The following is a 13,814-nucleotide window of genomic DNA, read 5'->3' as shown; positions in this document are numbered from 1 at the left end:
CTAAGAGCCTTTACTAGATTAGATACTACAACTTCTTTTCATAGCGGAACATCCTCATTTTTAGAAAATCAATTCTCAATTGTCTAGACCGCAGTATGTAAAAGGACGCAGGTCAACAAGCACATGTACATGGAAGCAGCCGGGAGTGACAAAGCAGCCGCAGCAGAGGCTACGCTCCAGGGGACCCGGTGCAGGCTGTTCCTCTGTGCCACATTTTTAAAGGCTGTCCACGAAGCTGTAGGGCTGCAAACACAACCGCACAAACCAAACAGCACCCAGGACCTGCCCTGTGGACGCTCACTCGTCTGCCCCACGACGGCGCCTGCCCGTCTCCCTTCCCAGCCTGAGCGGCAGCGACGCCACCCCGCAGTGGCGCGGTTTACCTGGAAGGAGTCCATGCAGACGGGACTGGACGCCAGCTCCTCGTCCACGGCGTGCAGCTTCTCCATGAAAGTACTGTCCCTGCTCTGCTTGGGCTTTGGGGGCGGCGGGGGCCCCATGGGCACCACTTCAGCACTGATGTGCCTGACAGCAGGTGCGCTGACTTTCTCGGCCTGATCACAAGAGGCATCTGGGTTAAAAAACGAAAGGGAAGGAGGGAGGAGGAGACAGAGGAGGAGGAGAAAAGGACGAAAAACTACACAGCGGTGGGGCTCCTGGGTGGCTCAGTGGGTTAAGCCTCTGCCTTCTGCTCAGGTCATGATCCCAGGGTCCTGGGATCGAGCCCCACATCGGGCTCTCTGCTCTGCAGGGAGCCTGCTTCCTCCTCTCTCTCTGCCTGCCTCTCTGCCTACTTGTGATCTCTGTCAGATAAATAAAGAAAAAATCTTTAAAAAAAAAAAAAAAAAAAAAAAAAACACAGCAGGAAGACAGGGGCACGTCTTTCCTGCATCAGGGATCTTCCTCTTCCTCTTCCTCTTCCTGCCCAGACAGAGCTCCAGAGAAACAAAGCACAGGCAAGTACATTCATCTAATTAGGTTCTATCTTCTTTCCATTGTAGCCAACAGGATGCTACTTAGGTTACCGAGAGAGAGAGATCTAGTAAAATTGGCTTCAGGACAATATTAAAAAAGATGACAGAGTGTGGGGGGCACCTGGGGGGCTCAGCCGTTATGCGTCTGCCTTCGGCTCAGGTCGTGATCCCACAGTCCTAGGATCGAGCCCCACATCAGGCTCCTCCTTCTCTCTCTCCCCGTCCTTGTGTTTCCTCTCTCACTCTGTCTCTCTCTGTCAAATAAATAAATACTATCTTAAAAAAAAAAAAAAAAGAAAAAGACAACAAAGGCAGAAAGAAGCATCTTGGCCCCCCAGTGAGAACGCAGAAAAGTGCTCTCCCTTCGACGAGTCCCACTTTTCCTGCCAACTGTTCACTCACTTAAAGGACTTTGTTTTGTTTTAATTTAACTTACTTATTTACGGAGAGCACATGAGAGCACGCACTAGCAGCGGGAGGGGCGGGGAGAGACTCTCAAGCAGAATCAGTGCTCCGCGCAGAGCCTGACGCCGCCTCGAACTCACATCCCTGACATCACGACATAAGCTGAAACCAAGAGTCAGGCGCTTCCCTGAATGGGCCACCCAGGCACCCCAACTTAAAGGACTTTGAAACCTGAACAGTCAGAACTAGCCACCAGGACCCGGAAGATGCCGGCATGAAGAGTGATCGTGAATCCTGGCAGCTCGGTCACCCGGCACGGCCAGCCTGCTCCATCCCCCCGTCCCCCACCTCCCCTGCACCACACGGACTCACCTCTGACAGCACACCAGCCTCCTCATCGGTCTCGGTCATCTCGGAAGACGGCCTCAACCGGGACTTCTTCGCGCCCCGTGGAGACGAGGCGGTGCTCTCGACATCACTTTCCAACAAACTCTATAAAACAAATCCGGTTCAGGTTTCCATCCCTGACCGTGCCGCATCCCTCTGAGTCTGATATATCCAAGAAAATGAACCAATTTAGTAAGAGAAAATAAAAGTCAAATAGAAGTTTAACACTGTGAGGGGAGCACAGAGATCAGACTGTCCTCCTCATCAGAACCCCAAGACGGGGCGCCTGGGTGGCTCCGTGGGTTAAGCCTCTGCCTTCAGCTCAGGTCATGATCTCAGGGTCCTGGGATCCAGCCCCGCATCAGGCTCTCTGCTCCATGGGGAGCATGCTTCCTCCTGCCACCACCCACCTCTCTGCCTACTTGTGATCTCTGTCTGTCAAAAAATAAATAATTTTTTTTTAAAAAAGGTGCAAGACAATGGTCTAAAATCCTTCTTCAACAAGTCAAATACACTAAGAAACAGAGTATCACCCAACAGTGAAAATGAGCACAGCGCAGCCCATAAGCAACAGTATCGACGAACCACAAAGGAATAATGAGGAAACAAAGAGAACAAAAAAGCCAGACACAGGGACGCCTGGGTGGCTCAGTTGGTTGAGTGGCTGCCTTCGGCTCAGGTCATGATTCCAACGTCCTGGGATCGAGTCCCACATCGGGCTCCTTGCTCCACGGGGAGCCTGCTTCTCCCTCTGACTCTGCCTTCCACTCTGTCTGCCTGTGCTCGCTCTCACTCGCTCTCTCTCTGACAAATAAATAAATAAAATCTTTAAAAAAAAAAAAGCCAGACACAAGTATGCATCTCCTGAGGTTCAGAACCAGTACAAAACTGGACTAGGGTGTGTCGTGCTGCGTCCCCAGGTGACAGAACTATAAAGAAAGAGCACAAGGGACACGCTGGCTACACTATGTTAAGGCCTTTGGGGGACACTTCACGACCACTGGCCTCGTGATGACGTAGGCTGTATTTTTCAGTGGTTAAGCTGGGCACAGTTCTGTGTGTTACACGTGGGTTCTAGTTCACAATGCAAAACATGAGATCATCAAGGCAGTACGAAGAGGAGAAAACAGCTCTCAGTCGGTTTTAGGCGAAGAAACGAGCAGGAAGAAGAAACGTGTCTCGCTGCTCTCTACAGACCAGGGCACAACGCTAAGGAAGCCCTCCGGAGCCCCGTTCGTCCGAACGCGCGGCCGACGCTCACAAGGGGACACTGACCTCCTCGGCCGTCTCGTCGTCTTCGTCGTCGTCCGGCTGGTACTCCTCGTCGGACGAGTCGTCCTCCTCCAGCTGGATGTCCACAAACTGAGGAGGCTACGTAAGGACAGTCACAGAAAGAACTGAAGTCACGGGAAACCCAGACCGCAGGTGTTTGAAAAAGAAGAGAAGAGCGAGCAGGAAGAAACCACCGGAGCGCGAAGAGCGGCCAGAGGCAGCGGGAAGAGGCACGGAGACCCCGAGCGGGAGCGGAACCGGAGAGCGGCGGCGCGGGGACCAGGCCGAATTAAAACGAGAAGACAGACCCCCCGAAAGTAACCAACAGAAAGGAGGTATGGGTTTCAAGACCGAGGAAGTCTTTCTGGAAAAGAACAGGAATTACCTCTTCCAAGTTTACCTTAATTTCATTGGCCTTCTTAATGGGTGAGATATTCCACGTCGGAATCACCTACCAACAAAGAATGTAAATAATCACGTTCTTTAGCAGAAAGAAATGGGTTTTCATTTTCGCTTCTTCTTCCCCATCACAAAGAGCCACGGACCTAACGTGCGGCTGCGGTGAGGGAGGGGTGAGCTGCCCTGAGAGGACACCGAGTCTATGTGAGAATTTGCCAGAGAAAACGGAGAACAGATTATATTCCCATCACTAGTATTTCTGCCTTAACGCTAATTAAGACTCTGTGTTATCCATAAATACAGAAAGTATCTGTCTCACCTACTTTATTATTCTTTTTTAAATGTAATTTTTCTAAGTAAACTCTACTCTCACCATGAGCTCGAACTCACAACCCCGAGATCAAGAGTCACAGTCTACCCATGGAGCCAGCCAGGTGCCCCTGTCCTGCCTACTTTACATCACAACTTGTGTTCACCTGGAACAATGAACTTGGAAACTACCTGTAAACTAGAATAGTACACACACCTAGGGTATCATAGGAACAGCAGCCTTCGGGCGGCAGTATTTTCTTAATCAATTACGTAAACCCATCTTAAGTTTGCATCCTGACAGCTAGCCACGACAGTTCTTACGGAAGGATTTAGGGGTGAAGTACCAAGTTGTCCCCAACTTATTTTCAAATAGATACAGGAAAAAAACAAGGGATAGATATAGAGATACAAAGCAAATATGGTAAAAATTTAAAGATATTAAATCTAAGTGGGATACAGATTCATTGTAAAATTATGACAACTTCTTGTATGTCTTAGAATAGCAGAGTTGGGGGCGCCTGGGTGGCTCAGTGGGTTAAGCCTCTGCCTTCTGCTCGGGTCATGCATGATCTCAGGCACCTGGGATGGAGCCCCATGTTGGGTTCCCTGATCAGCAGGGAGTCTGCTTCTCCTGCTCCCTCTGCCCCTCCACCCAACTCATGTATGCGCACGTGCTCTCTCTCGGAAATAAATAAAATATAATCTTTAAAAAATAAGTAGAGAGGGGCACCTGGCTGGCTCAGTTGGTTAAGCATCTGACTTCCGCTCAGGCCATGGTCCTGGGGTTCTGAGACCAAGCCCTGCATCGGGCTCCCTGTTTAGCAGACAGGCTGCTTGTCCCTCTCCCTCTGTCTGTTCTTTAAAATATTTTATTTATTTATTTGACAGAGAGAGAGAATGTGTGCACAAGCAGAGGGAGCAGCAGACTCCCGCTGATCGAGGGAGCCTGATGTTGGGCTTGATCCCAGGAGCCCAGGACCATGGCCTCAGCTGAAGGTAGATGCTTAATGACAGAGCCACCCAGGTGCCCCTGAATAAATAAAGTCTTTTTTAAAATTTTATTTACTTGATACAGAACAAGAGTGAAAGAGAGAGAGAGAGTGGGCACCAACTCCAGGAACAGAAGGCAGAGGGAGCAGAGTCCCTGCCAAGCAGGAGCCTAATGTGGAGCTCAATCCCAGGACTCAAAGCTTAACTGACTGAGCATCCAGGTGTCCCAACAGAAAATCTCTTTTAAAAAAAATTAGTAAATAAAAAAACAATAGAGTTGGGGTGAGATTTTTTTTTTAATTTTTTTTTTTTAAGATTTTATTTATTTATTTGACAGAGAGAGAGAGAGAGGGAGATCAAGCACAGGCAGACAGAGTGGCAGGCAGAGTCAGAGGGAGAAGCAGGCTCCCTGCGGAGCAAGGAGCCAGATGTGGGACTCCATCCCAGGACGCTGGGATCATGACCTGAGCTGAAGGCAGCTGCTTAACCAACTGAGCCACCCAGGCGTCCCGAGGGGGGTGAGATTTTTTAAAGAACTTTTTTAAGGCTCTTTATATGCTGCTGACAAAAAAAATGCCCCTGGAGTGTGTAACTCCTTGGGTTCCGTCTCCACAAGGAGCCTTAGGCTCCCCACCTGTCCTTCGCCCAGCCCTGTTCCGGCTACTTCTCTCACTCAGTTGAGCCAGGAGCCATACAGGGTGAGGGGAATGATCTGACACCGGTCCACACCCCTTCCCATGTTTGTGCCCGAACCAGCTCGGTTCCCTACAGCCAAAGCCACCAGCACAGGGAGCGGCAGCGCCTGGGACGGTGCTGAAGTCAGCCTACTGAGCATTAAGAAGCGCAGAGCGGTGGGCTCTAACCCTCCCTCCCCCACCTAAACTGTGGTCTTGGCCCGTCCAACTTCTCTGCATTCATTCATGGCTTGTCAATACAATCCAGAGCCTGATCTGGATCTCTTTGTTTCCAGATCAAATATGGAATTATTGTTACTCGTACTCTGCACGTCAGGAGACTCACACAGCTTCGTCTCACTGACAGCCACTTTCATCACAGCTACCACATGTGCTCATTTGGGAGGGTTACCTAATTCCAGGAGAAAGATGAAATTTCACTCTATGCAACCAGGCTGAGCCCAGCGGAAAAAAGAACACAATGTGGCCGTCACAAAAAGCCAATGCTGCTAGGCCGCACCGGGAGGAGGGCTGTGTCTGGAACACATTAGGTCCTAACTTCGGTCCGCACAGCGAACCCCCATCCGGGCCAGGAACTCCACATCAAGCACACTCTTCAAAGGATACAGACAAACCAGGCACATTCGGAGAAAAGGATCGGGTTGGTGAATGTACTCACAGCCTTGTTTGTCAAGTGAAGCCCGATAAAAAAAAAACCGGGGGACATTTAGCAACCAAAGAATATTATAGAAAGACACACTAGTTTTCTTCTACTAGAGGAAAGGTCAAGTGGAAGAGGAACAGGTTCATTTCTTCTATGGGGCTGCAGAGAACAGACCCGGACAAAGGGACAAAAACAACAACATGCATTTGGGGTCCACTAGGGAAATCTTCGTCACTATCAGAGATAAACCAGACGGCCTCACGCCCATCGCCTGCCTGCGACGGACACGGAACACAAACTGGACAGGCGCTTGCTGAGCAGGAAATAAATGGGTCCCAGCATCTGCTACAGAGTACAGAAGCCTTCCTGTGGCTCTCATCCCCCACTGTGTGCGAAACCACCACCTGCTGTTTCCAATAATGCATATTCCCGGGCCCTACTCCTGGGTCCTATTCTGGGTCTGAGGGGCACCATGCAACACGCAATTTCAGTGAGCGCTTGTGAGAGACAGGGTGACCTGATACAGTATCCCCTGGGACACACTTGGATAAATACTCCTCTAAACCCTTTGCCACGTGTCCCCTGAACAGAAAGGCTGCTCTGACTCAGGGCTTCCAACCGCGTCCCGGTCTACCGCGTGGACAGAGCGGCAGGACAGCCTCGGCGACGGACGTGAGGAGGAGGAGGGCTCTGGACGCTGCCTCCGCTCATCTTTTACAAATATTTCTTTGAAGGAGGCAAACCAAGGCTGTGATAAATCGTTCCTATCTTTTTTCCCCAGCAAATAACCTAGAATTAGACCTTATTTACCAAATGAAAGGAAAAAAACAAAAACAAAAAAACAACACCCACCACTCCTTTTTCCACCACTTCCTTCAGTTTCGAGCGTGTCATTTTGGGTTCCTGAGGCAGGAAAATGAGAAGGAAACAGTAAGTCACAATCTTCATGTGAACGCGGGGTTCCGCGATGCTAACTCTGCCCCCTGGCCGAGTGTTTACAGACTCCCGAGCGAACTTCCCTGCTCGCCCGTCGACAGCAGCTCTGCCCCGCGCAGGGAAGCGGACCATCAGCTACTCACGAACACCGGCGCGTCCTCCGTCTCGCTGATGGCCGCCCTCATCATCGCCACCACGTGCTCGTTTGTGATGACTTCCTGCAGAAAGATGAGATCCCACTTCATGCAACGAAGACGTGTTAACGAGAGAACAGCCGCTTCCCTGTGCCTCCGCTGGACACGGAAATGCCTTCCAGGTGGGGGAAGGCCGGCTCTGGCCAGAAGCACCCAGGTCCAAACTGCAACAGAGCAGGGAAGCCGGACGCCACAGCTACCAGAAGCAGGAGTGCAGGTGCGGGTAACTGACTCTACGCGTCTGGGAAACGGTAACCAGCAAGGAAGGTTCTGTAATCAGCCGTGCGGATACCCCTGCGTGCACAGCTTAGACTGTGCCCCGGGCATCCCTGCGGACCTCCAGACCCACAGAAGAGCGCGCCCACTGCAACATTACCGCCTTCAGGCATGCCAAACTGGCAAGGCAGTGGAGGAAGAGCGGACCGGTGTACCTGCCCAGGTCCTTCCAAGTGGCTGCTGAGTGCAGCGGGGCTGGGGCACGGGCACCTCCCAACGTCAGCCAGTCCCACACTAGGAGCCCGGGAGCCCTGCGTCCTGCCCCCGCGCCCAGGCCGCCCGGCACGCACGTGCAGGATGTTGCGCACGTTGACCGCGGTCAGGTTGTGCTGCTTGGCGCCGTCCTCCAGCGTGCGGTCCAGCGCGGCGTCCAGCTTCAGGTCGCAAGCCCACGCCCCGCCCTCGGGACCCCGGCCGTCCCGCCTCCGCTTGGTGCCCCTCCTCTTTCTTCGCCTCCTCTCACTTCCTTCACCGCCTCGCTCTGCTGCAAATAGACCAAGAACACCATGAGACTCTCCGGACTGCGGCTCTCAGAACCCATCCCAGCGAGCCAACAGCGACAGAAAGGAGGCTGCCGGCCAGCTGGCCTTGGAAATGAAAACGGCAGGTGAGGCGGCTACAGGGGGCGCGCGGCAGCCGGCCCTCTACACGACAAAGACGGAGTTACTGCTGCGAAGAACCCGAGGAGGCCAGGACTACTGCTTTTCCCATTGTACAGATGAAGAAACTGAGGCAGAGAGAGTAAGAAACTTTCCCAAGGGCTAGTAATGGCAGAGACGGGCTCGGAAGCCTTGCTCCCCAACCCTGGCATCCACAGTCCTAATGACTACCGTGTGCGGCCCAGATGATACACCAGAAACCCCGGCTTCGTGTCTCCGCGCGGGGCGGCCTCGGCAGGAGTCTCATTTCCTCCTTCTGCAAATACAGACATGGGCCTCTCCGGGATACCATGAAGGTTAAGTGAAATAATATAAACCAGAGTGCTTTATGCCAGTGAAGCAGTGTACAGTGTAATCTGTCATTATCATTACCCAGTTCAGAAAAGAGAAAAACAAGGAGGAAAGGATAAAACTCTGAACTGTACCAAAAAAGGAGAGGGTAGAGGACAAAGTCACCTCCGTTCTACAAGGGCACATAACCAGACGAAAGGAAAAACTTCTTTTTTCTTTTTTTTTTTTTTAAGATTTTATTTATTTATTTGACAGAGATCACAAGTAAGCAGAGAGAAAGGAGGAAGCAGGCTCCCCGCTGAGCCGGGACACCTCCCCCTGTCCCTGATGCGGGGCTCGATCCCAGGACCCTGAGATCATGACCTGAGCTGAAGGCAGAGGCTCAACCCACTGAGCCACCCAGGTGCCCCATGGAAAAACTTCTAGATTAGCAGAATCTGCAAAGTCTTGAGATTCATTATCATGTAATAGAAGAGGTTCTCACCCTTTCAATGCTTTCAGGCCTGCTACCCTCTGAAAACAAGGATTAGACAGGATTAACATAAATGTGACCTTCTCTGTCTAAAAAGATTTTGTGACCTTCACGCCATACCCTGGCAATATTTACATAACGAAAAGTTATTAATGACTTCAAACAATTGCTTCTGCACTTGTGAACACACATGGAGAATTTGATAAATGTGTACAACTCTTAATCCAGTTAATTGTTGTTAAGGAGACAATTAGATGTGCAGACACTAATAATCACATTACTCACTGCAACATTAATTATTTTAGCAAAAAGACGGGAAAGTACTAAATTTTAGCAAAAAGATAGGAAACTACTAAATGTCCAACATTACAGGAATGGTAAAATGAGCACCGGTACAAACATACACCGGACTGTAACAAGAGCCACTAAAACTTGTCTTCTTAGGGGCGCCTGGCCAGCTCAGTAAGTACAGCAAGTGACGCTTGATCTCAGGGTTGTGGGTTTGAGCCCCATCTTGGGTGTAGAAATTACTTAAATAAATAAAACTTTTTTTAATGGTCTTTTCAAGCAAGGGAGAAAACAAGTAAAAATGTCTACAAAGAGCTTTAAATAATATGGCAATCTTTCTGATAATGATTTTTAAGGGAAAAAAAGAAAAGGCAGAATTCAAACATGCACATCTCAGAGTGGTACCTTCTGAATCAACCGTGCTGCTTCAAGGTATGACCAACAAGAAGACACCTGCAAAGAATTACAAAACCTCCCAAAGCACCTAAAGAATGATAAAGCTCTTTACCACTTGTATTTTGAGAAACCAGCAAAAGGGGAATTATACACCGACTCCCTGAAGATCCTTGTGTATCTCTCTTCTCGCCTCACCAGTTCTCCACCCATTCTCTCCGCACTGCTCCGGACCGCCTCTTTCCGATGCCCCCACCGTCTTGCACCCCCGCTCATGCAGACCAACCGAGCCAGGCCTTGGCTTCTGCTACACGCCTTCCCTCCTCATCTTCCCTGCGCCACAGCAACAATGACCCAGGAGAAGAAGAACAAGGATTTCGGACACCCATGGAAGCTCCTATCCTATCACATTATTAATAACAATATCAACTGCAAAATTTAATCTAGGGGCACCTGGGTAGCTCAGTGGTTAAGCCTCTGCCTTCTGCTCAGGTCATGATCTCAGGGTCCTGGGATCGAGCCCTGAATCAGGCTCTACACTCAGCGGGGAGCCTGCTTCCTCCCCCTCTCTCTGCCTGCCTCTCTGCCTACTTGTGACCTCTGTCAAATAAATAAATAAAATCTCTTTAAAAAAATTTTTTTAACAGGGGCACCTGGCGGATTCAGTCAGTAGAGCACATGACCCCTGACCTCAAGGTCTGAGTTCAAGCCCCAAAGGGAAGTCCAGCTTACTTAAAATAAATAATGACAGAAACATAGATAGAAACAAAGATACAAATAATAAAGAAAAACAAAACTAAATATATTTTGTTTCCAGACAAAATCTGAGATAATTCACTGACATAAATAAGACCAGATTCATAAGAAATACTAAAGGAAAATCTTCAAAAGGAAAAAAAAAAAAATCCCAGATAAAGGCAAAGCAAAGAACTTCAGGATGAGGGCACCTGGGGGGCTCAGTTGTCAAGCGTCTGCCTTCAACTCAGGTCCTGATCCCAGGGTCCTGGGATCGGCTCCACATTGGGTTCTGTGCTCGGGGGAGGCTTGCTTCTCCCTCTCCCACTCCCCCTGTTGTGTCCCCTCTCTTGCTGTGTCTCTCCCTGTCGAATAAATAAAATCTTAAAAAACAACAACAAAAAAACTTCAGGATGAATCAAAGAACACCAGAAAGATTAACTCTGTGATGAATGTAAATGAATACTGACTGACTAAAGTAGTGAAAATAACATCTTAGGGATTTAAAACTTACAAAAAAGTAAAATATAGTATTAATAACACAAAAGACAGGAGTAGATACATGGAGTGAAATTGCTTGCTATAAAGTTCTTGTATTGTTTTGGATGTGGTAAAAGTAAAAATTTAATAATTGTTCTTTTAAGTTTTTTATTTATTCCAGGGAAAACAAGAGAGCACACGAGCACATGCACAAGCAAGGGATAGAGAGAACCCCAAGCGGACTCTGGACTGACTGGGGAGCCTGCAGCAGGGCCCCATCCCACACCCCGAGATCATGACCAGAGCCCAAACAGAGCGTCAGACACTGAACTGAATGAGCCCACGGAGCTGACTGGCCCAGCTGGTAGAGAATGGGACACCTGATGTCAGGGTTGTCACTTCAAACCCCACACTGGGTACAGAGAATACCAAAAATAAAGTCTTTGTAAGAGGCACCGCACAGGCTCAGTCAGAAGGGCATGCGACTCTTGATCTGGGGGTGTGAACGTGAACCCCACATGGGGTGCAGAGATCACCTACCTAAGCAAAACCTGGGGCGCCTGGCGGGCTCAGAAGCTCCAGCAGCCACCTCCTGCCACCTAATGAGCTCAGGTCACGATCTCCCCAGGGCAGTGAGGTTGGGCCACGCACTGGGTTCTGTGCTGGGCGCATTGGGTTCTGTGCTGGGTACAGGTCTGCTTAAGATTCTCTCCGCCCCTCCCTGCCACATGCGTGCATTCTCTCTCCCTCAACTAAATAAGTCATACGTGCATTCTCTCTCCCTCAACTAAATAAGTCATACGTGCATTCTCTCTCCCTCAAATAAATAAATAAATTTTTATTTAAATAAATAAGACTAAGAAATAAAATAGGCAGAACCGAAAGGAAATACAGACAGATCCACAGTTAAAGTTGGAGACCTCATTATGTCTTTCCCGGTAAGTGACAAACAGACCGCCCCACATACAAAGCTGTAAAAAGGGAAGAACCAGACGATGCTATCAACCGGCCGAATCAGCTTTGAGAGAACAGTCAGTCGCCTCCAAACAACAGAGTGCCTGCTCTCTTCGAATACAAATGGAAGAACTACCATAAAGATTATATTCAACACCTGAATAAAGGGGGGGTGGTTATATTCTGGGCTCCAAAATAAACATCAATAAGTAAACAATGAATGGAATTATACAAAGTACAATCAGGAGACAAGGGAATTAAATCAGAAACCAGTAAGAGAAAGAGCGCAAGGCTTCTCCAAACGACACGCTTCTAACAAGCTGTGTGGCAAAGGACATATGCCAAAGGGCTACCCACCAACTGAAGTCATGAAATACAACACAGCACGGGTGTGGGGCACAGCTACCACCAGTGCTTAAAGGGAAACGGATGCCTCAAATACTATTATTAAAATATGTAATAAGTAGGGGGCGCTTGGGGGGCTCAGTCAGTTAAGCTGTTAAGCGTCAGACTTCGGCTCAGGTCATGATCCCAGGGTCCTGGGATGCAGCCCTGCTGAGCATGGAGCCCACCTAGATTCTCTCTCCTCTGACCCTCCCTTAACTCACGTGTGCCTGTGCACTCATGTTCTCTCCCTCTCTCAAATAAATAAATAAAATTGTTAAAAAGAAAAAAAAAAAAGAAAAAAAGACACCAAAGGAGTATTATGAAAACCTTTATGCCACGGTTTTCACAAGTTGGATGAAACAAATACTTTGCAATACACCAGCTGTCAAAGCTCACTCAAGAACAAGTAGATAATTGGAACAGCCCTGTATCTGCTAAAGAAACTGAGTTCAGGGGCGCCTGGGGTGCTCAGTCGGTTTAGCATCTGCCTTTGGCTCAGGTCATGATCCTGGGGTCCTGGGATCCTGGAGTCCTGGGCTCCCTGCTCAGCGGGGAGTCTGCTTCTGCCCCTCCCCCCATTCCTTCTCTCTGTCTTACTCACTCTCTTTCTCTCAAATAAGTAAATAAAACCTGGAAGGAAAAAAGGAAGGAAGGAGAGGAGGAGAAAGGAACCAACAGAGTTCATAATTAAAAACGTCTACAAAAAAAACTCCAGGCCCAGAGGACTTACCTGGTGCATTCAACAACACATTTAAGGAAGAAATACCACCAATTCACACACGCTCTTCCAAAAACACAAAAACAAAGAGAAGAGGGAACACTTGCCAACTCACTTTACGAGGTCAGCATGACCCCAAGACCACACCATCCAAAGACAGTACAAGAACACTACTGGCCACAGGTACACGAATCCTTAAAATATTAACCAGTCCAATCCAGCAATATATAAAAAGGTAATATATCACAATCAAAAGGTGTGGTTTACCCCAGAAGTGCAAAATGGCTTTGAAATTTGAAAATCGATCAATATAATTCACCACATCAACAGACCAAAAGCAGGAACAAAAGAAAATCTCAATAGACTCAGGACAAGCTTTTCACCAAATCGACATCAATTCAGCACAACTCCGGGGGAGCAGAGAACTGCCTCCGGCTCCCGGGGACGACCAAGTGCTCTCCCGGGGGCCAAGCGCAGGGGGGCTTCCCGCTCGCGTCACTCCTCTGGGTAGCACTGAGGGTCCTCTCCAGCGCTCAGCAAAGCAGGACGGACAGAGGAAGAGGAAGAAGAGGGAGACAAAGAGGAAAGAGGAAGAAAGAGAAAGGAAGACAGGAAAGACGAACAAGCGGGAGAGGAAGGCCAACCAGCTCCTGTTCGCAGGTCACGGAACCACCTCCCTAAGGAACCAGAGCTCTACAGATGGTCAACAAACACGTGAAAACAGGCCCTATATTACTCTTCCTTAGGGAAAGGCAAGTTCAAACCGCAAAGAAATACACCTACTGAAATGGATAAAACGTAAATGTCCGACAGCTGCCGCCCAGGCAGGGACAGGCCGTGATCTCAAGCGGCTGCCGAGAGCGTCAGACGGTGCAGCCCCGTCGGAAAACGGGTCGCGGCCTCCATCAAGTTACACGTGCGTCCGCCCTAAGCCCCGAAATGGCCCTCCTGGTG

The 13,814-nt window shown here is 49.3% G+C and overlaps 1 protein-coding gene across 49 annotated transcripts in view; it reads right to left on the bottom strand.

Annotated features, from left to right (window-relative positions):
• Positions 1 to 13,814, bottom strand: part of GON4L (gon-4 like) — a 62,921-nt gene that overhangs the window by 37,171 nt on the left and 11,936 nt on the right. For 41 of the 49 annotated variants that reach the window (XR_014304060.1, XR_014304061.1, XR_014304062.1 and 38 more), the window contains 7 exons: positions 7,774 to 7,967; positions 7,157 to 7,231; positions 6,930 to 6,980; positions 3,439 to 3,489; positions 3,042 to 3,137; positions 1,752 to 1,871; positions 384 to 554 (listed from right to left, as the gene is read on the bottom strand). Coding sequence is in view for 43 of the 49 variants with exons in the window: in XM_082703274.1 (XP_082559400.1) it covers positions 384 to 554; positions 1,752 to 1,871; positions 3,042 to 3,137; positions 3,439 to 3,489; positions 6,930 to 6,980; positions 7,157 to 7,231; positions 7,774 to 7,967 (758 nt within the window). In the remaining 6 variants the exon portion in view is untranslated. Of the gene's footprint in view, positions 1 to 383; positions 572 to 1,751; positions 1,872 to 3,041; positions 3,138 to 3,438; positions 3,490 to 6,929; positions 6,981 to 7,156; positions 7,232 to 7,773; positions 7,968 to 13,814 lie in introns of those variants that run through there. The other 8 variants (XM_082703288.1, XM_082703281.1, XM_082703283.1 and 5 more) reach the window with 4 other exon arrangements.

Source organism: Mustela nivalis (genome assembly GCF_964662115.1).
Source record: "Mustela nivalis genome assembly, chromosome: 16".
Classification (NCBI taxonomy): Eukaryota; Metazoa; Chordata; class Mammalia; order Carnivora; family Mustelidae; genus Mustela; species Mustela nivalis.
The sequence above is the reverse complement of the archived record's forward strand: the minus strand, read 5'-3'. Positions and strand labels throughout refer to the sequence as shown.